This window comes from Lampris incognitus, chromosome 9 (genome assembly GCF_029633865.1).
Source record: "Lampris incognitus isolate fLamInc1 chromosome 9, fLamInc1.hap2, whole genome shotgun sequence".
Taxonomy (NCBI): domain Eukaryota; kingdom Metazoa; phylum Chordata; class Actinopteri; order Lampriformes; family Lampridae; genus Lampris; species Lampris incognitus.
Window position 1 is genome coordinate 817,497 of NC_079219.1, and position 26,523 is coordinate 844,019.

At 41.9% G+C, this 26,523-nt stretch overlaps 1 protein-coding gene across 2 annotated transcripts in view; it reads right to left on the reverse strand.

Annotated features, from left to right (window-relative positions):
* The window catches only part of gabbr1a (gamma-aminobutyric acid (GABA) B receptor, 1a), a 257,938-nt gene that overhangs the window by 63,388 nt on the left and 168,027 nt on the right, over positions 1–26,523 (reverse strand). For both annotated transcript variants that reach the window (XM_056286387.1, XM_056286388.1), the window contains 3 exons: positions 21,271–21,516; positions 14,282–14,345; positions 13,313–13,390 (listed from right to left, as the gene is read on the reverse strand). In XM_056286387.1, coding sequence (XP_056142362.1) covers positions 13,313–13,390; positions 14,282–14,345; positions 21,271–21,516 — 388 coding nt within the window. The remainder of the gene's footprint in view (positions 1–13,312; positions 13,391–14,281; positions 14,346–21,270; positions 21,517–26,523) is intronic.

Consider the following 26,523-nt stretch of genomic DNA (forward strand, 5'->3'; position numbering starts at 1 on the left):
ATAGCAACACAATCATATCACATAACATATCACACAACATATCATACAACATATCACACATATCACATAACATACCACGCAACATATCACACATATCACGTAACATATCACACATATCACATAACATATCACGCAACATATCACACATATCACGTAACATATCACAAAACATATCACACAACATATCACATAATATATCGCACATATCACACAAACATATCACACACATCACACATACCACACAAACATATCACACATATTGCACAACATATCTCACACATATCACACAACATATCACACATCACATAATATATCGCACATATCACACAAACATATCACACATCACACACACCACACATATCGCACAACATATCACACACATCACATAACATATCACGCAACATATCACACATATCACGTAACATAATCACACAATATATCACACATATCACAAAACATATCTCACACATATCACACAACATATCACATAATATATCGCACATATCACACAAACATATCACACACATCACACATACCACACAAACATATCACACATATTGCACAACATATCTCACACATATCACACAACATATCACACATCACATAATATATCGCACATATCACACAAACATATCACACATCACACACACCACACATATCGCACAACATATCACACACATCACATAACATATCACGCAACATATCACACATATCACGTAACATAATCACACAATATATCACACATATCACAAAACATATCTCACACATATCACACAACATATCACATAATATATCGCACATATCACACAAACATATCACACATCACACACATCACACAAACATATAACACATATCGCACAACATATCACGCAACATATCACACATATCACGTAACATATCACACATATTACACAAACATATCACACATATCACACATCACTCATATCATATATCTCGCACAACATATCACACATAGCACAACATATCACACATATCACACAACATATAGCATATATCACATATCAGACAAACATATCACACAAGTTCTCACTGCACTTCTGCTTCAGCTCATGGACACATTTAAGAAATTCATAGCAACATTTTGTTGCCGTCTCCCATCTAATATTGCTGTTGTGTTTTTTACATATCTTGTCCTGTATCTTTTACCATCCACCACTGCCTCCAGCAGCAGACACAGCTGATCATGTTGACTGGATGCTATTCAAAATTCGTTTCATATATGTCACATGCATTTCCATTGCAATTTATTCCATCCCTGCATTATCCAAACCACTTATCCTGCACTACTCAAATAAAAATATTACAGGTAACCCGATTAATCAAATGAAAAATATTACAGGTACCCCCATTAAACACATGACAAATATTAAACCTATTATGTAAACAAATGTGGGTTCTTGCATGAATTTTGTGGATTTCGTTCCAACAAGCCTTTTTTAAGTGGATTGACAAAATTCACATAGAAACACTTGAGTGGAAATGTGGCTAATGTATGTCAATGAGCGGATGTCCTCCGCATGTGGTTCAGAGGGAAAATGAGGACAATCTCCCATTTCTCAGTTCAGAGGGAAACAAATCTGTCAACATGGCAAGCAGAACTCCCAGATGACTGTTTTTGTGGAGAGCAAGCCAATTCACCTCCTCGGGTTTCTCACCACAAGACATGCAAAGAGTGTCAAGTTAAGCCGGACCCCGAAGCCTTTCCAGCCAGCCCTGTGAAGGACATGTTGTCCACAAACATATACAGGCCACTGGGTGCCTCTGATATTAAACTGGACTCACTTCCCCCTTCTGGGCTCAGTTAAGACTCAGCTACAGAACATTTCCTCAGAAGCATAAAAAAGGTGGCTGTCTGTGGAACCAGCCAGCACGCTGGACTGATTAGTGACACCGCCGGTCAAGACACAAGTATGTCAGCACACCAGGGGGCAAAGGGCTGGCAAACAACCACAGCGCTGGTGCTGCAGGCTGGGGCAAATCAACAGTAATTGCTCTTCATAGCAGACTAATACACAGGCACCGTGGTGGCCAAGCCTCACTTCTTCCTGAGAAAAGACAGCGATCAGGTTTGGGTTTGGGTTTGGGTGACACACTTCTCAATATAGAAACGTGATGTAGGACCAAAAGTCCTCTTAACTTAGTGAGCTTGGCCAGCTGAGTCCGACTGCTGCTCAACAAGCTCTCAACCAGGGCTCGAAATTAACGATGTCCCGATGTCCCGGGGACCATAAAAAGTCTTACTGGGACACAAATATATTTTGTCTGGGACAATTCTGGGACAGTGAAAAAAAATGTCAAAGTAAACTTCGAAATAGGTGTTATTTGCAGAGACATTAATTATGAGTATCTAGACGTTACTTTGTCGTTTGGATAATTTAATAAAAACGTGTGAACGGCGAAACTACAGAAGGCTTACGTTCTTGCGGCACCTCACGATAGGGCAGTCAATCGCCTGCTCGTGCAAATCATAGAATGCATTATACGTCATCCACCCTGCCAGTGGCTGCTGCCTGACTCGCGCCAATGCTACATTCATAGAGCCAGAGCGATAGACCATCATCAACATTCATAGAGCCAGAGCGATAGACCATCATCAACATTCATAGAGCCAGAGCGATAGACCATCACCAACGTTCATAGAGCCAGAGCGATAGACCATCACCAACGTTCATAGAGCCAGAGCGATAGACCATCATCAACATTCATAGAGCCAGAGCGATAGACCATCATCAACATTCATAGAGCCAGAGCGATAGACCATCATCAACATTCATAGAGCCAGAGCGATAGACCATCATCAACATTCATAGAGCCAGAGCGATAGACCATCACCAACGTTCATAGAGCCAGAGCGATAGACCATCACCAACGTTCATAGAGCCAGAGCGATAGACCATCATCAACATTCATAGAGCCAGAGCGATAGACCATCATCAACGTTCATAGAGCCAGAGCGATAGACCATCATCAACGTTCATAGAGCCAAAGCGATAGACCATCATCAACATTCATAGAGCCAGAGCGATAGACCATCACCAACGTTCATAGAGCCAGAGCGATAGACCATCATCAACGTTCATAGAGCCAGAGTGATAGACCATCACCAACGACAGTTAAAAGAAGAAGAAAGAAATGCTGAGGTGGTTGAATAAACAGCCCCCTGATGCAAGCCCCAATACTGCCGACTCCCGAAACGACTGCCGACTCCCGAAACTCCTGAAACTAATATTCATATGTTTAATAAAAGAATAAGTATTTTTAAAATGTATTTCTAGTTTTTCCCCTTATCCCACCCGATTAAGCCAATGGCATATGGCCGGAACTCTTGTGGAATAACTCCCCTGGCTCACGTTTCCATAGGAAGGAGACAGTCGTAACACCAGCTTCCTTCAAACTTGTGTCGGCTGCTCTCACTATTTTACACGCTGAAGCCTCGCATGGATTGCATCACCTTCAGGCCGCGAAGGAGGCGTAGGGAGAATGCTTTCAGTTGCTTCGCTGCAGGCGCCCGGGTGGGCCAGAGAGGTCGCTGGAGAATGACGAGTCCCCGAACACTACACCGATCTACACCCACTATCCCTCGGGTAAGGGTTGCCTAATGAATGCCTTACCCCATGGACGCTCTGGCCGTGACAAAGAATAAGTATTTTAAACTTATATGGTGGACCAGAGTCCATGGTGTGATGATTAAGTGACAAAAAAGGATCAGATTATATGTATTCTGCATAATTGGGGGGGCTACGACAAGAATTAAAATTTGGGACACTGTTGGTTATATCCGGGACAATACAAAGTAGAATTCGGGACAGTTGTGGGACACTGAGGAAAAAAGTTAATTTCGAGCCCTGCTCTCAACTAAGGACAAATCGATGCCGCAAGTGGGACCACATATCGGGCTGATACAAGGCTAAAATGGAATATCAGAATTGGAGAGTTTACCCAGGAATAAAATCCAGTACCAACAGTCATCACTGACATGTCATACGTAAAACAGTCATCACTGACATGTCATATGTAAAACAGCCATCCCTGACATGTCATATGTAAAACAGTCATCACTGACATGTCATATGTAAAGCAGTCATCACTGACATGTCATATGTAAAACAGCCATCACTGACTTGTCATATGTAAAACAGCCATCCCTGACATGTCATATGTAAAGCAGTCATCACTGACATGTCATATGTAAAACAGCCATCACTGACTTGTCATATGTAAAACAGCCATCACTGACATGTCATATGTAAAACAGCCATCACTGACATGTCATACGTAAAACAGCCATCACTGACATGTCATATGTAAAACAGCCATCCCTGACATGTCATATGTAAAACAGTCATCACTGACATGTCATATGTAAAGCAGTCATCACTGACATGTCATATGTAAAACAGCCATCACTGACTTGTCATATGTAAAACAGCCATCCCTGACATGTCATATGTAAAGCAGTCATCACTGACATGTCATATGTAAAACAGCCATCACTGACTTGTCATATGTAAAACAGCCATCACTGACATGTCATATGTAAAACAGCCATCACTGACATGTCATACGTAAAACAGCCATCACTGACATGTCATATGTAAAACAGCCATCACTGACATGTCATATGTAAAACAGCCATCACTGACATGTCATATGTAAAACAGCCATCACTGTCATGTCATATGTAAAACAGCCATCACTGACTTGTCATATGTAAAACAGTCATCACTGACATGTCATATGTAAAACAGTCATCACTGACATGTCATATGTAAAACAGCCATCACGGACATGTCATATGTAAAACAGTCATCACTGACATGTCATATGTAAAACAGTCATCACGGACATGTCATATGTAAAACAGCCATCACTGACATGTCGTATGTAAAACAGCCATCACTGACATGTCATATGTAAAAGAGCCATCACTGACATGTCATATATAAAACAGCCATCACGGACATGTCATATGTAAAACAGCCATCACTGACATGTCATATGTAAAACAGCCATCACAGACATGTCATATATAAAACAGTCATCACTGACATGTCATACGTAAAACAGCCATCACAGACATGTCATATGTAAAACAGTCATCACTGACATGTCATATGTAAAACAGCCATCACTGACATGTCATATGTAAAACAGTCATCACTGACATGTCATATGTAAAACAGCCATCACTGACATGTCATATGTAAAACAGTCATCACTGACATGTCATATATAAAACAGCCATCACTGACATGTCATACGTAAAACAGCCATCACTGACATGTCATATGTAAAACAGCCATCACGGACATGTCGTATGTAAAACAGCCATCACAGACATGTCATATGTAAAACAGCCATCACGGACATGTCATATATAAAACAGCCATCACGGACATGTCATATGTAAAACAGCCATCACTGACATGTCATATGTAAAACAGCCATCACAGACATGTCATATGTAAAACAGCCATCACGGACATGTCATATGTAAAAGAGCCATCACTGACATGTCATATATAAAACAGCCATCACGGACATGTCATATGTAAAACAGTCATCACTGACATGTCATATGTAAAACAGCCATCACTGACATGTCATATGTAAAACAGCCATCACAGACATGTCATATGTAAAACAGCCATCACGCACATGTCATATGTAAAACAGCCATCACTGACATGTCATATGTAAAACAGCCATCACGGACATGTCATATGTAAAACAGCCATCACGGACATGTCATATGTAAAACAGTCATCACTGACATGCCATATGTAAAACAGCCATCACTGACATGTCATATGTAAAAGAGCCATCACTGACATGCCATATGTAAAACAGCCATCACGGACATGTCATATATAAAACAGTCATCACTGACATGTCATATGTAAAAGAGCCATCACTGACATGCCATACGTAAAAGAGCCATCACTGACATGTCATATGTAAAACAGCCATCACAGACATGTCATATGTAAAACAGCCATCACGGACATGTCATATGTAAAACAGCCATCACTGACATGTCATATGTAAAACAGCCATCACGGACATGCCATATGTAAAACAGCCATCACTGACATGTCATATGTAAAAGAGCCATCACTGACATGCCATATGTAAAACAGCCATCACGGACATGTCATATGTAAAACAGTCATCACTGACATGTCATATGTAAAAGAGCCATCACTGACATGCCATACGTAAAAGAGCCATCACTGACATGTCATATGTAAAACAGCCATCACTGACATGTCATATATACAACAGCCATCACGGACATGTCATATGTAAAACAGCCATCACTGACATGTCATATGTAAAACAGCCATCACTGACACGTCATATGTAAAACAGCCATCACGGACATGTCATATGTAAAACAGCCATCACGGACATGTCATATGTAAAACAGTCATCACTGACATGTCATATGTAAAACAGCCATCACTGACATGTCATATGTAAAACAGCCATCACGGACATGTCATATGTAAAACAGCCATCACTGACATGTCATATGTAAAACAGCCATCACTGACATGTCATATATAAAACAGCCATCACGGACATGTCATATGTAAAACAGCCATCACGGACATGTCATATGTAAAACAGCCATCACTGACATGTCATATGTAAAACAGCCATCACGGACATGCCATATGTAAAACAGCCATCACTGACATGTCATATGTAAAAGAGCCATCACTGACATGCCATATGTAAAACAGCCATCACGGACATGTCATATATAAAACAGTCATCACTGACATGTCATATGTAAAAGAGCCATCACTGACATGTCATATGTAAAACAGCCATCACTGACATGTCATATGTAAAACAGCCATCACTGACATGTCATATGTAAAACAGCCATCACTGACATGTCATATGTAAAACAGCCATCACTGACACGTCATATGTAAAACAGCCATCACGGACATGTCATATGTAAAACAGCCATCACGGACATGTCATATGTAAAACAGCCATCACTGACATGTCATATGTAAAACAGCCATCACTGACATGCCATATGTAAAACAGCCATCACGGGCATGTCATATATAAAACAGCCATCACGGACATGTCATATGTAAAAGAGCCATCACTGACATGCCATACGTAAAAGAGCCATCACTGACATGTCATATGTAAAACAGCCATCACGGACATGTCATATGTAAAACAGCCATCACTGACATGTCATATGTAAAACAGCCATCACTGACACGTCATATGTAAAACAGCCATCACTGACATGTCATATATACAACAGCCATCACGGACATGTCATATGTAAAACAGCCATCACTGACATGTCATATGTAAAACAGCCATCACTGACATGTCATATATAAAACAGCCATCACGGACATGTCATATGTAAAACAGCCATCACGGACATGTCATATATAAAACAGCCATCACTGACATGTCATATGTAAAACAGTCATCACGGACATGTCATATGTAAAACAGTCATGACTGACATGCCATATGTAAAACAGCCATCACTGACATGTCATATGTAAAACAGCCATCACTGTCATGTCATATGTAAAACAGTCATCACTGACATGTCATATGTAAAACAGCCATCACTGACACGTCATATGTAAAACAGCCATCACTGACATGTCATATGTAAAACAGCCATCACTGACACGTCATATGTAAAACAGCCATCACTGACACGTCATATGTAAAACAGCCATCACTGACATGTCATATGTAAAAGAGCCATCACAGACATGTCATATGTAAAACAGCCATCACGGACATGTCATATATAAAACAGTCATCACTGACATGTCATATGTAAAACAGCCATCACTGACATGTCATATGTAAAACAGCCATCACTGACATGTCATATATAAAACAGCCATCACGGACATGTCATATGTAAAACAGCCATCACTGACATGTCATATGTAAAACAGCCATCACTGACATGTCATATGTAAAACAGCCATCACTGACATGTCATATGTAAAACAGCCATCACTGACATGTCATATGTAAAACAGCCATCACGGACATGTCATATGTAAAACAGCCATCACTGACATGCCATACGTAAAAGAGCCATCACTGACATGTCATATGTAAAACAGCCATCACTGACATGTCATATGTAAAACAGCCATCACTGACATGTCATACGTAAAAGAGCCATCACAGACATGTCATATGTAAAACAGCCATCACTGACATGTCATATATAAAACAGCCATCACGGACATGTCATATGTAAAACAGCCATCACGGACATGTCATATATAAAACAGTCATCACTGACATGTCATATGTAAAACAGTCATCACTGACATGTCATATGTAAAACAGCCATCACGGACATGTCATATGTAAAACAGCCATCACTGACATGTCATATGTAAAACAGCCATCACGGACATGTCATATGTAAAACAGCCATCACGGACATGTCATATGTAAAACAGCCATCACGGACATGTCATATGTAAAACAGTCATCACTGACATGTCATATGTAAAACAGCCATCACGGACATATCATATGTAAAACAGCCATCACGGACATGTCATATGTAAAACAGTCATCACTGACATGTCATATGTAAAACAGCCATCACGGACATGTCATATGTAAAAGAGCCATCACTGACATGTCATATGTAAAACAGCCATCACGGACATGTCATATGTAAAACAGCCATCACGGACATGTCATATGTAAAACAGTCATCACTGACATGTCATATGTAAAACAGCCATCACGGACATGTCATATGTAAAACAGCCATCACTGACATGTCATATGTAAAACAGCCATCACTGACACGTCATATGTAAAACAGCCATCACGGACATGTCATATGTAAAACATCCATCACGGACATGTCATATGTAAAACAGTCATCACTGACATGTCATATGTAAAACAGCCATCACGGACATGTCATATGTAAAACAGCCATCACGGACATGTCATATGTAAAACAGCCATCACGGACATGTCATATGTAAAACAGCCATCACGGACATGTCATACGTAAAACAGCCATCACTGACATGTCATATGTAAAACAGCCATCACTGACATGTCATATGTAAAACAGCCATCACTGACATGTCATATGTAAAACAGTCATCACTGACATGTCATATGTAAAACAGTCATCACTGACACGTCATATGTAAAACAGCCATCACTGACACGTCATATGTAAAACAGCCATCACTGACACGTCATATGTAAAACAGCCATCACTGACACGTCATATGTAAAACAGCCATCACGGACATGTCATATGTAAAACAGCCATCACGGACATGTCATATGTAAAACAGCCATCACTGACATGTCATATGTAAAACAGTCATCACTGACATGTCATATGTAAAAGAGCCATCACTGACTTGTCATATGTAAAACAGCCATCACTGACATGTCATATGTAAAAGAGCCATCACTGACATGTCATATGTAAAAGAGCCATCACTGACATGTCATATGTAAAACAGCCATCACTGACATGTCATATGTAAAAGAGCCATCACTGACATGTCATATGTAAAACAGCCATCACTGACATGTCATACGTAAAAGAGCCATCACTGACATGTCATATGTAAAACAGCCATCGCTGACATGTCATATGTAAAAGAGCCATCACTGACATGTCATATGTAAACGCAAACGGGCTGAAATTACAGCATTTTTGGCATGTTGAATCCTGGATTTATTTAACGTTGGAACAAACTGATTCTACAATAACTATTTTACCCTTTGACTCTAAACTAATTTTACGCTGTTCAGCAAAAGTAGTGGACTGGATCTGTGTACCAGCCAACGTTTAAAGAATCATACTCAGAATCATTATCGGCATCGAACACGATACTGGTGCATCCCTCATTTCAACATTAGGCCCTATACTTGTCTGTCCATCTGTTGTGCTCGTAGCCTTTTTTTTCCCCTCTTTTTCTCCCCAATTGTACTTGGCCAATTACCCCAACCTTCCGAGCCATCCCGGTCACTGCTCCACCCCCTCTGCCGATCCGGGGAGGGCTGCAGACTACCACATGCCTCCTCTGATATATGTGGTGTCACCAGCCGCTTCTTTTCACCTGACAGTGAGGAGTTTCACCAGGGGGACATAGCGCGTGGGAGGATCACGCTATCCCCCCCAGTTCCCCCCAACAGGCACTCCGACCAAACAGAGGAGGCGCTAGCACAATGACCAGGACACATACCCGCATCCAGCTTCCCACCCGCAGACACGGCCAATTGTGTCTCTGTAGGGATGCCTGACCAAACCAGAGGTAATACGAGGATTCGAACCGGCAAGCCCGATGTTGGTAGGCAACAGATTATGCCACCCGGACACCCATTTTATCATAGCATTTTGAGTCAAGTTTGGCCATGAGCATGTGGCCAAAAATTGTGGATGAAGGTAAATATCTACTAGTTGCGTCCCCTTTGACTGGGGGTTGTAATGTCCACCTGCAGCTTTTCGGTTGTGCTTTTGTACTTGAATTAGATCAGGAAGTGGTACGGGAGGTTTTCATGCTACAGGTCCATGAAATTAACAATGAAATGAACATTAGCTCTTTTAACTGCACTTACTTTACATTCATTTAACACTAGTGTAACAGTGTATGGCCACGGATGTGTAGACTCGCTGGTCCTTCGCTAACAGGTTGGACCCTTTAGCGGACTGGTTAGCACAGTCACCCGTGGTGCGGGAAACCCAGGATCGAGCTCCACCTGCCCCCTGAATTCCCGCTACATTTGGTGGCAGTGGTGGGATGCATATGCGCTCAGAGGTGTGAGGGGGAGCTTGTATGCAGAAGCCAGGGACGCGCTTCCTGAAGGAGGGAGGTAGTGTAACAGTGTACGACCACAGATGTGTAGACTCGCTAGCGCTTGGCTAAAAGGTCAGACCATTTAGCTGACTGGTTAGCGCAGTCGCCCGTGGTGCAGGGAAACCAGGTTTGATTACCGCCTGCCCCGAATTCTCACTACACTATTTTCTAGAAAAAAAAAAGTTTTAATTTTGTGTTTATTAGAATAAAGTTTTTCTCTTCCTGAAAATACAATAGTTTTTAATTATTCCACACTGAAATGGATTGAGATTGAGAGAAGACAAGTGATCTTCTACCACCAAACTGAAATTAGCCAACAGCACCACCCGGCCGTTACTGGCTGTCAGCCAAATCAAACTCTTTCACCTCATGAAATCCCAGCTGACCTTTCTGTTTCCCTCACATAATACGCCAAACTGTGGAGGTAAATATGCACATTTCTCTCATTTACAGACGGACAGATCTTACAAGACTGAAACAAACTAGGCGACAAGGTCGTCTGTCCAGAAGGGGACAAGGTTCCCATACAGCATCCATTTTATTCATGACTCAGAAGGGTTAATACATGCCGGAAAAGAAAATGGACTGAGCGAGCACACCGGCAGAATGTCCGCCATGTTATATCTGCCTCATGTGTCAACCACACAGAAGACTGGATAAAATTACTACGACTACGTTATACCTCTATCTGGACAAAATGACCACTACTACTACGTTATACCTCTATCTGGATAAAATGACCACTACTACGATGTTATACCTCTATCTGGATAAAATGACCACTACTACTACGTTATACCTCTATCTGGATAAAATGACCACTACTACTAAGTTACACCTCTATCTGGATAAAATTACCACTACTACTACGTTATACCTCTATCTGGACAAAATGACCACTACTACTACGTTATACCTCTATCTGGATAAAATGACCACTACTACTACGTTATACCTCTATCTGGATAAAATGACCACTACTACTAAGTTACACCTCTATCTGGATAAAATGACCACTACTACTATGTTATACCTCTATCTGGATAAAATGACCACTACTACTAAGTTACACCTCTATCTGGATAAAATGACCACTACTACTACGTTATACCTCTTTATCTGGATAAAAGTACCACTACTACTACGTTATACCTCTATCTGGATAAAATGACCACTACTACTACGTTATACCTCTATCTGGATAAAAAGACCACTACTACTAAGTTACACCTCTATCTGGATAAAATGACCACTACTGCTACGTTATACCTCTTTATCTGGATAAAATGACTACTGCTACTATGTTATACGTCTTTATCTGGATAAAATGACCACTACTACTACGTTATACGTCTTTATCTGGATAAAATGACTACTACTACTACATTTTACCTCTTTATCTGGATAAAATGACTACTACTACTACTACGTTATATGTCTTTATCTGGATAAAATGACTACTACGACTACGTATACCTCTTTATCTGGATAAAAATGACTAATACTACTACATTATATGTCTTTATCTGGATAAAAAGACTACTACTACTACTACGTTTTACCTCTTTATCTGGATAAAATGACTACTACTGCTACTACATTATACCTCTTTATCTGGATAAAATGACTACTACTACTATGTTGTACCTCTTTATCTGGATGAAATTACTACTACTACCACGTTATACCTCTTTATCTGGATAAAATGACTACTACTACTACGTTACACGTCTTTATCTGGATAAAATGACCACTACTACTACGTTATACGTCTTTATCTGGATAAAATGACTACTACTACTACTACTACGTTATACCTCTTTATCTGGATAAAATTACAACTAGTACGACATTATACCTCTTTATCTGGATAAAATTACAGTGTTTGAAAGAAATAGTCACAAAGCATGCTTTATTCCTTGTTAAAACAACCTTATTTTGTATTTCCGCAAATAACCTACTGGACTTCCTCATCTAAAGTGTGGACATTTGCAAACGGCTGGGATGCAGTGTGTAACCTGCAGAAAGGAATTCCAAATCAACACAGAATAATGAAGGATGTGTGAGGCTGTCTGTGAGTGCTCCTTTTTCACACAGGAAAAGAAGGATGAGTTCAAGGCAAGTTTCTCAATACTGTGGTAATCAGTTTTACTCTATACATTACAAATGATGCCCAACATTTTACTGAGGTCTGGGTCCTAAAAAGGGAAAGCTAGCTTTTAAGAGTCATTCTTCAGATTGCTAAAGACCACACCATACCTGCACGTCATTTAAAGAGAGAGCAAGTCTAAAGAGCCGGGTGCAGGAGGTCTAACGTGAGACAAGAGAGATGGTACACGTCTGAATCGCAGTGTGACAGAAGGACAAAGATGGACACAGAATGTGGGATGAAGGCAATGTCAACAAGTCCATCCTACCTATCCAAACATCATTGCCGAACCAGGACAGGTTTTTCTGTGAACTGTCGTAGTATCCGATCTTCTTATAGCTGCCTCCTACACCAGTGAGAAATAACAGAAAATGAGAGAGAGAGCGAGAAAGGAGGATGAGAGGAGAAAAAGGAGGATCAATTAGATATAGTCCAGAAAGTGCTATTCATGTCATTCTTTCTCTTTCCTAACAGTGGTCCTGGCTGATCATCATTTCAAACAGCGGCAAAAAACAGATGCGGGCGGAAGAGAGAGCGCTCGGTCATTAAGCCCTCCACTTTCAGAATATCACATCAAACAGAGGAGAGGAAGAGGAGAGACAACAGGATGCATGAAGAGGGACAAACAATGAGGGGCCAAGGGGATAAGAAGGGGGAAAGAGCGAGGAGCAAAACAGTTTAAGGTCCCTGAATGATTTGGGGATTCAAGTCAGGCTGCCTCATTGTGGACCTCGCCACCAGGAAACAGGAAAATATCAAATGGAATGCTTAGGGAAAGGGAAAGTATTATAATTCCTCATCCACTAGGATACCAGAAAGAACGGATGCAGAAAATAATCCTCAAGCTCATCCAGCACCGGGGAAACTCATTAAGCGACTTGTGAAAAACACGAGTCCGTTTCCAGGACCGGCTTTAAGACGAGGCTTGAGCCCAATTAGGCTGAGGCCTTGAGTCAACACATCTCTGAATCAAACCTGTTTGTATGTTCAGTTATGGGGCATGGAGGCCATTAGCAACTCCCCGACCCCAACTCCTCTTTGCTCAGAACCTCTGCTCGAAAATGAGGTGCGAATTGAAATCAATACGTGAAAACACAGCCGGTCAGGATCTTCTTGACACGTGACGTTTACTGTTCAGACCAGCTTGTGCGACAAAGCAGTCACGACAAAGGGCAGCCAGCGTGCCGGGACTCAATGAGGGTGAGGTTAGCTGTAGGATGACAAAAAGGCTTTTTACCTTGCAGCTGTTCAATAAGAGTCATTGCCATCCTGGAGCCCTGGGCATCGAACACCACATGGCCCTAGGAAACACATGGAGGATCAGATTTACTTCATAACACAACCCCTTGGTTAACCAAGCAACACATCATGGAAAGTAACACATCTTTAACTGAAGTGGTGGCTGGTGGAAGAAGCTGCAGGAGGAATGAGGGCAAAAAAGACACACTTGCACCCTGACAGGTGTGATGCACAGCCCTTGCCTCGCATCATCACTTATTTTACACACATTTCACAATAATTCATTTGTAAGCATCAACGTTAGAGTGATAGCATAACACAAACCCACACGTAGGCGGAAACAACACTACGCTGTGACTGAGGTCCTGACACGCTGCGGCTCGGTGACTCCACGCCGTTGTATAACATACACAAGAACCATTTGTATAACATACATAAGAATGATTTAAGTGCTGACTCAGGAAGTTTGTTGTAGGGCATCACAAACACCATCAAATACAAACAGAACTTTTCAAAACTGTCATCATTTTTCTTTTGACCCCCCCCCTCCTCTTTTTCTCCCCAATTGTATCCGGCCAATTACCCCAGTCTTTTGAGCCGTCCCGGTCTCTGCTCCACCCCCTCTGCTGATCCGGGGAGGGCTGCAGACTACCACATGCCTCCTCCCATACACGTGGAGTCACCAGCCGCTTCTTTTCACCTGACGAGTTTCACCAGGGGGGCGTAGCACATGGGAGGATCACGCTATTCCCCACAGTTCCCCCTCCCCCCTGAACAGACACCTCGACCGACCAGAGGAGGCGCTAGTGCAGCGACCAGGACACATACCCACATCCGGCTTCTCGCCCGCAGACACGGCCAATTGTGTCTATAGGGACGGCCGACCAAGTCGGAGGTAACACAGAATTTGAACCGGCGATCCCCGTGTTGGTACGCAACAGAATAGACTACTACACTACCTGGATGACCCAATAATTTTTTTTAGATTCAGATTTCTTTTGTTGCAAAAAAAAGTTTTTAGCATCATTGTGTGTGAATTTACATCAGAACATTTATATTGATGGACCAGTGTGAGGAAAAGATTGTCAGTAAATTGAGGATTGTCCGTAAATTGAAGATGGTCAGTAGATAGAGGATTGTCAGTAAACTGAGGATTGTCAGTAGACTGAGGTTTGCCAGTAAATTGAGGAGTGGGCAATATAACGATACAATGATCAACCGCTGGTACCGATTAAAAGCCACCAGACAGAATGTTCCTCTACTAGAACAAAGTGGTATAACGGTCCGCTTATAGTGATAATTTTTTGCATCTTTCCTACGATGGAAATGAAAAATATACATTTAAAAAACAAAGCTGTTCAGGAAATCTAATGTTAAAATGTTTTTGGTTTTTTTGTTGTTGTTGCTTACACCCAATTAAACTGAATGGCACCACCTCTGCTCCAGAGATCTGGAAATCCACCTTCAATTGAACCAGATAGCCGGAGGGGGCATAAGCCTACTCTCATGTTACTGTTATTAGAGATGTGCTTTAGACTACATGTTACCACAACCTATAGTCTACTTTCAATATCCTTTTAGAAGTGTTTGAAGCAACGGGCATTTTGTTACAGTACACTAGCTGACAGCAGGCTACACTGTTTCAGTCAGTTAGATCCAGTAAAAGAGAAGTTGTCCATTTCATAAAATTGTACTCATTTAATAAGTGTAGACATGTTAATTAGATGGTCATAAAAACAAAACTTCACTTCGCTTGAAATGCTCGACCGCTCATAGTGATTACACATGACCAGGTATAATGTATGTATAATGTATTATGTATGTATAATGTATGTATAGTGATCACACGGACCTGGATGGATGTGACCAGGTATAATGTATGTATAATGTAATATGTGTGTGTAATGTATAATGTATTATCTATATAATGTATTATGTATGTATTGTGATTACACTGACCTGGACGGATGTGACCGGGTATAATGTATGTATAATGTATTATGTATGTGTAATGTATAATGTATGTATAGTGATACACTGTCCTGGACAGATGTGATCAGATATAATGTATGTATAATGTATTATGTATGTGTAATGTATAATGTATGTATAGTGATACACTGACATGGACGGATGTGACCAGGTATAATGCATGTATAATGTATTATGTGTGTGTAATGTATTATGTCTATATAATGTATGTATAATGTATTATGTATTATGTATGTATAGTGATTACACGGACCCGGGCGGACGTGACCAGGTATAATGTATGTATAATATATTATGTATGTATAGTGATTACACGGACCTGGACGGACGTGACCCGGTATAATGAATGTATAATGTATTATGTATGTATAGTGATTACATGGACCTGGGCGGACGTGACCAGGTATAATGTATGTATAATTCATTATGTATGTATGGTGATTACACAGATCTGGACGGACGTGACCGGGTATTATGTCTGTATAATGTAGTGATTACACGGACCTGGACGGACGTGACCAGGTATAATGTATGTATAATGTATTACGTACGTATAGTGATTACACTGATCTGGACGGCTGTGACCAGGTCTAATGTATGTATAATGTATTATGTATGCATAGTGATTACACTGAACTGGACATATGTGACCAGGTATAATGTACGCATAATGTATTATGTACGTATAATGCATTATGCCTGTAGTATAATGTATTATGTATGTAGAGTTATTACAAGGACCTGGACAGATGTGATCAGGTATTATGTCTGTATAATGTATTATTTATATATAATGTATAATGTATGTATAGTGATTACACTGACCTGGACGGACATGAGCAGGTATAATGTATGTATAATGTATTGCTTGGCTACTGTGAAAAACTGGATGTCACTTAACTTTCTGCTTTTAAATTCAGATAAAACCGAGATGCTGGTCATTGGCCCTGCTAGACACAGACACCAATTTGATCAAGTAACGATGACAATCGACAACTCTGTGGTTTCACAAAGTGTGGCAGCCAAAAATCTTGGTGTTACGTTTGATCCCAGCCTTTCCTTTGATAAGCACATTAAAGAAATCACCAAGACTGCCTTTTTTCACTTACGTAACAAAGCCAAAATTTGGTCTTTTCTCTCCATGGCTGACGCAGAGACTCTAATACATGCATTTGTTTCATCCAGACTTGATTACTGTAATGTTCTGTTCTCAGGTCTGCCACATTCTAGTACTAAAAGTCTTCAGATGGTTCAGAATGCTGCTGCTAGAATCCTAACTAAATCTAGGAAATTTGACCATATTACACCAATTCTTGCCTCCCTTCATTGGCTTCCTATCCATGTTAGATCAGAATACAAGGTGCTTCTGCTGACTTACAAAATCCTAAATGGGCTTGCCCCATCCTACCTGTCTGATCTCCTTAAACCTTACATGCCATCTCGAGCACTTCGTTCTCAAAATACAGGGCTCCTGTGTGTACCCAAAGTTAAAAAGAAGTCAGCTGGTGGCAGGGCCTTTTCCTATCGGGCTCCATTGTTGTGGAATAACCTGCCTGCTGCCATCAGACAATCAGAGTCTGTTGAGTCTTTAAATCCAAACTTAAAACTCATCTTTTTGCCTCAGATTACAATTACTAGCTGCCTTTAAGTTGAGTGCTTCACAACCAGTACTGGATGGTGGGTTGGTTTTCTGTCTCAACAGTGGTTTACCAACCACTGTTCTGCCGACGAGATTATCGAGTATAGATTACAGAGTATAGATTATGACGAATTGATGACTTAACTGATTATGGCTAATGACTATTGCAAACTGTTCTCTTCTCTAACATGTCTTTTCTCTCTCTCTGAATGATGTCTTATCCTTTCTTTTTCTCTGTGTTTGAATGGTGTCATGTGAGTCTCTCTTGCATGCACGTGCAGTCGGTTCTCCTCCCAGGTCTCCATGGTGATGGTGGTCGCCATTTGGATGCTGCCTGCTCTTCCTCTCCTCACCTAAGTTTTTCTTATTACATGATGATGCTGGTCGCGTGGCCTGGGTCCTGGACTGCTCCGTTGGCATGTGGACACTGCTTGGCATCCTGTGCATCATGTTCTTCATAAATGTTATGTCCATTATAATTCTGTTATCCTCTTTCAATGTTGTATTATGTAAATTGCGTGAACACAGCCATTGCACGCTGTCCGTCTTGGGAGAGAGATCCCTCCTCTGTTGCTCTCCCTGAGGTTTCTTCCTATTTTTTCTCCCTGTTAAAGGGGTTTTTTAGGGAGTTGTTCCTTATGCGATGAGAGGGTCTAAGGACAGGATGTTGTGTTGCTGTTAAGCCCACTGAGGCACATTTGTAATTTGTGATATTGGGCTATACAAATAAAATTGATTTGATTTTGATTTATTGTGTATGTATAATGTATAATGTATGTATAGTGATTACACTGACCTGGACAGACGTGACCAGGTATAATGTATGTATAATGTATTGTGTATGTATCATGTATAATGTATGTATAGTGATTACACTGACCTGGACAGACGTGACCAGGTATAATGTATGTATAGTGATTACACTGACCTGGATGGATGTGACCTGGTATAATGTATGTATAATGTATTATGTATGTATAGTGATTACACTGACCTGGATGGATGTGACCTGGTATAATGTATGTATAATGTATTATGTATGTATAGTGATTACACTGACCTGGATGGATGTGACCAGGTATAATGTATGTAAAATGTATTATGACTGTATAATGTATAATCAGGCATGAAAATGGGTCAGGGGTGAAAAAGGTGAGAAGGACACGACCCTCTAGGGAGGTCCGGGGGCATGCTCCCCCGGAAGAAAATTTTGAACATTTTATATTTAAATGCATCAATCTGGTGCACTTTGAGAGAAAAATCAAGCATAATTACAAGACAGTATGTATATGTTCACATTATGCTATATAAGAAACGAGACTGACAACTTCTCTCATGAAATGCGCAAGAGCGCAGGTTTAATATAGGGTAATAGTGGCAAAACAAGATAGGAATACTAACAACATGTGTATGGGTGTAGTTTATATCTTTTTGGCAGAGAATGCAGCGTGTGAATCCTTGTTTATTGATCTTCCGGAAGACATCTGACAGATGGAATGAGAGCTCTTGTTCTTTCACTCTTATTTTCCCTTCTAGTTTACGCCACGACCAATTCCAGCTGCATTTGATGGCTGCATCCACTTGTTTTAAAAGAAGAGCATCTTTCTCTCCTAACACACTCATTCTGGAAAAACAATGTTAACGTTAGTAGGGTTAACTTCTAGCTTAATTGATAAGTGGTGGTTGTTCACACTTGGATCTGACGTAACATGTTATACAAATACCTGTCCACTTGAAATCAGATGTGTAAACGAGTGTTTCACAAGTTCAGATAAGTAACTTAGACTATAGGCCTAACGTTACCCTAACCCACAGAGTAAAATTGAAAATTGTTTTACACACAACGTTAGGCCTACATACATAGTTGGATTTCAGATTAAAAGGTATCCGGTATTTACAGTTACAATATAGTAGGTTAGTAAGTAACATTACGTCCCTTCCACTGACTAACATTACTCAACATAATTCTGTCAATGTAAACTTACACGATGTATTTCGCTACGCTCGCCTGCGCTTTAGCGTGATCCTGGAACAGCCAGGCACTAGAGCGCCCCCAGGCTTGCGCCACTCATAAATCGACGGTTACAGTCCAGTTCTTTGATATTAGCCTGTCCTGTGACACATACACATAGGACAGTGAAATTATGATATTGTTAACGTTCGCTAACATAACGTTAGCTAATTTGTTGACTCAGATTCTACAATGTGAGTTAGCTAACTTAGAACACAAAAAGCTAGCTAACATTAGCTAGCTAGCGTTAACGTTACCTCAGCCTCCCACCGCACCAGTTCCTCAGTCCACACGCCCTGAAATGGGTTTTAGAGATTTTGAGAATTAGCCAACAGTTCACGTTCATCATGTTTCTTTTTGTGGGATAACGTTAGCTATACAACCTAGTCTGCTGCGTATACAGTGTAAGCTAACTATAGCTAACGTTACCGTACTAACTAGCTAGCTAACAATTTTCCACAAGACGCAAATCTCTCCACCTGTCTGTGTGGAATATAGCTAATGTATGCATCAATGACACGTGGATTCTTTATTAAATCTCTAGCTAGTGATAGATTAGCTACCTGAAATCATGTAGGACTAGGCTATGTCAACAGAGCTCCTGAGTAACGTTATACATCAGAAAATATTGAAATGATTGAAACGCTCACCAAATTCAGTCAGGCAGGCATCAGTCAGCTAACGTTAGTCCAAAGAGTCGTCTTCCCTCAGCCCCATGGAATGCTCAGCCCCGCGCGCCGCTCCATCAATCGCTTTTATTCAGCACAAGCACTCGCTGCACGAGCACTTCATGAACCAATCGGGTAGCGGTACCTTCCCAGAGAAGACTGGTGACGCGAGGCCCCTCGCGCTCGTAGGGGGAATATTTTTGCCAATGAAAAAGGCGAATTTGAATTCGATAGGCCAGCTCACCATGGCTCCGCGCTCTCGTGTATAACTCCCATGTCCGGTCCATACACCCCCCCCCCCAAATATTTTTTCATCAGATCTACACGATTCACGTAGGTCACCTATTTTGGATTCAAAACGGCGAATTTCGCCGAAAGGTGAGTGATTTTCATGCCTGATAATGTATTATGTATATATAATGTATTATGTCTGTATAATGTATAATGTATTATGTATGTATAGTGATTACACTGACCTGGACGGATGTGACCAGGTATAATGTATGTATAATGTATTATGTCTGTATAATGTACAATGCTCATACTACAGTAAAGTGCTGAGAAAAACAGGGCAGGCATGAAGGATAGACAATTTCGAAGTATAGAAATAAAACAAAGAAAGGGGAAAAATCCTTCTCTCTTCCCCTCTTATTTCCCCCTCTCCTCCCATCACCCACCGACACCCCTTCGAAGGAGCTGGTGTTGAGTGCCCTGTAGATCTCTGAGGTGATGTCATGGTTGTTGTAGTTGAAGTCTTCCAGGCGCCGGCCTTTGACCTTCAGCGGGGCCACGGTCTTGTTGAGGGCCAGAGCCAGAGCCCATACCGCATCATAGGCTAGCGGGGCCTCCTGAAACCCACCGGTCTCCTCTGGGTTCTTCCCCCCCAGCCGAGACATCAATGCCGCCAGGAACTCCTGAGACGTCTGAACGGTGGGGAAAACAGAAGGAAGTACATTAAGTGCAGGCCAGGGTCACACTTTAAAACAAGTAGCTGTGAATAATGATGAAAACACGAGTAATGGGCATCTATAAGCTCTTACAACACGCAAGTCAACACTAGCGAACACTTATGACCTGTAAATGTCTCTCGTGTTAATAACAGCACTAAAAGTCTGAAGGTTACGTTCAGCCACAAAGTCCTGAATGGTTATGATTAGTAAGCAACGTTACTAATCAACTAGTAACAATGTACCCATTTCCCGTCGGGGATGAATACAGAATTCGGATTAGGGCAAATCCTTTGGTCCAGACAGTCTAGTCTGGTTAGTGTTATTAGAAACATGGTAAATTTAGAGGAGGAGGAGGAGGAGGAGGAGGAGGAGAAGGAGAAGAAGGAGGAGGCAGCATCTGATACACCATTCCAAGAATGATTAAAGGTATCCCATGTGGATTTGGACCACTCCCCATGCTGTAGAGCACAGTAAGAAAACTGGTTCCCTGTATTGTTTGTGTCATGTTCTTGTGAGACCAGCTATGTTGTATGGTTTGGAGACAGTAGCACTGATGAAAAGACAGGAGGTGGAGCTGGAGGTGGCAGAGTTGAAGATGCTAAGATTTTCATTGGGAGTGACGAAGAAGGACAGGATTAGGAAGGAGGATATTAGAGGGACAGCTCAGGTTGGACGGTTTGGAGACAAAGCAAGAGAGGCAAGATTGAGATGGTTTGGACATGTGTGGAGGAGAGATGCTGGGTATACTGGGAGAAGGATGCTGAATATGGAGCTGCCAGGAAAGAGGAGAAGAGGAAGGCTAAGAGGAGGTTTATGGATGTGGTGAGGGAGGACATGCAGATGGCTGGTGTGACAGAGGAAGATGCAGAGGACAGGAAGAGATGGAAACAGATGATCCGCTGTGGCGCCTCCTAACGGGAGCAGCTGAAAGTAGTAGTAGTAGTAGTTCTTTCAGCAAAGAGCAAGAAGGGTGCATATGAGCGCCACCAGTAGAGAGGTGAGGTGTTACACAGTTTTGTGGACAATGATAAAGAAGAAGAAGAAGAAGAAGAAGCATAAGAAGAGGAAAAGGAAGATAACAGCATGTTGACCAGAGCAAGCCAACAGCTGCAAAAAAAGAAAAGAAAGGTAAGCCTGATGATGATTATGATAATGATGATGATGATGCAGAACAGAGGAAACAACAAGACAAAGGAAGGTACTGGTGAAGCGGGCCCACAGCTGTGGGTGGTAGTGTAATGTACCATATCCGCCAAAACAACATGACAAAGGAAGCTGATGTACACATTGCAGCTTTCAAAACATTCCAGAGAAGACTTTGCAAATGTTTTGAGGTAGGAAATGTATTCAACATGTGTGTTAGGCCTGCAGGACGCACACCACAATGTGTGCGTTACGCCTGCAGGACGCACACGACAATGTGTGCGTTACACCTGCAGGATGCACACCAAAATGTGTGTGTTCGGCCTGCAGGACATGCACCACAGAGTTTGGTAACACATATATTGTGTATGTAAGCAAAACAGAGTTGTTTACATGGAAGCCTGTGCTGGATAGCTCAGATTAGTAGTGTTTCATCCACCTGCTGATGTTACCAAGTGAGGCCGTGTGTTGCCTGTTCTTCAAATGTCCTCAGCGCTCACACTGCTCTGTATAAAACACGACAGGAAGGAAGTTGTGTTCTTTCTCATGGCTCTCAAGGCAGCTCACACTGCTCTGTATAAAACACGACAGGAAGGAAGTTGTGTTCTTTCTCATGGCTCTCAACGCAGCTCACACTGCTCTGTATAAAACACAACAGGAAGGAAGTTGTGTTCTTTCTCATTGCCCTCAAGGCAGCTCACACTGCTCTGTATAAAACACGACAGGAAGGAAGTTGTGTTCTTTCTCATGGCTCTCAACGCAGCTCACACTGCTCTGTATAAAACACAACAGGAAGGAAGTTGTGTTCTTTCTCATGGCTCTCAACGCAGCTCACACTGCTCTGTATAAAACACGACAGGAAGGAAGTTGTGTTCTTTCTCATGGCTCTCAAGGCAGCTCACACTGCTCTGTATAAAACACAACAGGAAGGAAGTTGTGTTCTTTCTCATGGCTCTCAAGGCAGCTCACACTGCTCTGTATAAAACACAACAGGAAGGAAGTTGTGTTCTTTCTCATTGCCCTCAAGGCAGCTCACACTGCTCTGTATAAAACACGACAGGAAGGAAGTTGTGTTCTTTCTCATGGCTCTCAGGGCAGCTCACACTGCTCTGTATAAAACACAACAGGAAGGAAGTTGTGTTCTTTCTCATGGCTCTCAACGCAGCTCACACTGCTCTGTATAAAACACAACAGGAAGGAAGTTGTGTTCTTTCTCATTGCCCTCAAGGCAGCTCACACTGCTCTGTATAAAACACAACAGGAAGGAAGTTGTGTTCTTTCTCATGGCTCTCAAGGCAGCTCACACTGCTCTGTATAAAACACGAAAGGAAGGAAGTTGTGTTCTTTCTCATGGCTCTCAACGCAGCTCACACTGCTCTGTATAAAACACAACAGGAAGGAAGTTGTGTTCTTTCTCATGGCTCTCAAGGCAGCTCACACTGCTCTGTATAAAACACGACAGGAAGGAAGTTGTGTTCTTTCTCATGGCTCTCAACGCAGCTCACACTGCTCTGTATAAAACACAACAGGAAGGAAGTTGTGTTCTTTCTCATTGCCCTCAACGCAGCTCACACTGCTCTGTATAAAACACAACAGGAAGGAAGATGTGTTCTTTCTCATTGCCCTCAAGGCAGCTCACACTGCTCTGTATAAACCACAACAGGAAGGAAGTTGTGTTCTTTCTCATGGCTCTCAAGGCAGCTCACACTGCTCTGTATAAAACACGACAAGAAGGAAGTTGTGTTCTTTCTCATGGCTCTCAACGCAGCTCACACTGCTCTGTATAAAACACGACAGGAAGGAAGTTGTGTTCTTTCTCATTGCCCTCAAGGCAGCTCACACTGCTCTGTATAAAACACAACAGGAAGGAAGTTGTGTTCTTTCTCATGGCTCTCAAGGCAGCTCACACTGCTCTGTATAAAACACGACAGGAAGGAAGTTGTGTTCTTTCTCATGGCTCTCAACGCAGCTCACACTGCTCTGTATAAAACACGACAGGAAGGAAGTTGTGTTCTTTCTCATGGCTCTCAACGCAGCTCACACTGCTCTGTATAAAACACGACAGGAAGGAAGTTGTGTTCTTTCTCATGGCTCTCAAGGCAGCTCACACTGCTCTGCATAAAACACGACAGGAAGGAAGTTGTGTTCTTTCTCATGGCTCTCGACGCAGTTCACACTGCTCTGTATAAAACACAACAGGAAGGAAGTTGTGTTCTTTCTCATGGCTCTCAAGGCAGCTCACACTGCTCTGTATAAAACACGACAGGAAGGAAGTTGTTTTCTTTCTCATGGCTCTCAACGCAGCTCACACTGCTCTGTATAAAACACAACAGGAAGGAAGTTGTGTTCTTTCTCATGGCTCTCAACGCAGCTCACACTGCTCTGTATAAAACACGACAGGAAGGAAGTTGTGTTCTTTCTCATGGCTCTCAAGGCAGCTCACACTGCTCTGTATAAAACACAACAGGAAGGAAGTTGTGTTCTTTCTCATGGCTCTCAACGCAGCTCACACTGCTCTGTATAAAACACAACAGGAAGGAAGATGTGTTCTTTCTCATTGCCCTCAAGGCAGCTCACACTGCTCTGTATAAAACACAACAGGAAGGAAGTTGTGTTCTTTCTCATGGCTCTCAACGCAGCTCACACTGCTCTGTATAAAACACGACAAGAAGGAAGTTGAGTTCTTTCTCATGGCTCTCAACGCAGCTCACACTGCTCTGTATAAAACACAACAGGAAGGAAGTTGTGTTCTTTCTCATTGCCCTCAAGGCAGCTCACACTGCTCTGTATAAAACACAACAGGAAGGAAGTTGTGTTCTTTCTCATGGCTCTCAAGGCAGCTCACACTGCTCTGTATAAAACACGACAAGAAGGAAGTTGTGTTCTTTCTCATGGCTCTCGACGCAGCTCACACTGCTCTGTATAAAACACAACAGGAAGGAAGTTGTGTTCTTTCTCATTGCCCTCAAGGCAGCTCACACTGCTCTGTATAAAACACAACAGGAAGGAAGTTGTGTTCTTTCTCATGGCTCTCAACGCAGCTCACACTGCTCTGTATAAAACACAACAGGAAGGAAGTTGTGTTCTTTCTCATGGCTCTCAACGCAGCTCACACTGCTCTGTATAAAACACGACAGGAAGGAAGTTGTGTTCTTTCTCATTGCCCTCAACGCAGCTCACACTGCTCTGTATAAAACACAACAGGAAGGAAGTTGTGTTCTTTCTCATGGCTCTCAAGGCAGCTCACACTGCTCTGCATAAAACACAACAGGAAGGAAGTTGTGTTCTTTCTCATGGCTCTCAAGGCAGCTCACACTGCTCTGCATAAAACACAACAGGAAGGAAGTTGTGTTCTTTCTCATTGCCCTCAACGCAGCTCACACTGCTCTGCATAAAACACAACAGGAAGGAAGTTGTGTTCTTTCTCATGGCTCTCAAGGCAGCTCACACTGCTCTGCATAAAACACAACAGGAAGGAAGTTGTGTTCTTTCTCATGGCTCTCGACGCAGCTCACACTGCTCTGTATAAAACACAACAGGAAGGAAGTTGTGTTCTTTCTCATGGCTCTCAACGCAGCTCACACTGCTCTGTATAAAACACAACAGGAAGGAAGTTGTGTTCTTTCTCATGGCTCTCAACGCAGCTCACACTGCTCTGTATAAAACACAACAGGAAGGAAGTTGTGTTCTTTCTCATGGCTCTCAGGGCAGCTCACACTGCTCTGTATAAAACACGACAGGAAGGAAGTTGTGTTCTTTCTCATTGCCCTCAACGCAGCTCACACTGCTCTGTATAAAACACAACAGGAAGGAAGTTGTGTTCTTTCTCATGGCTCT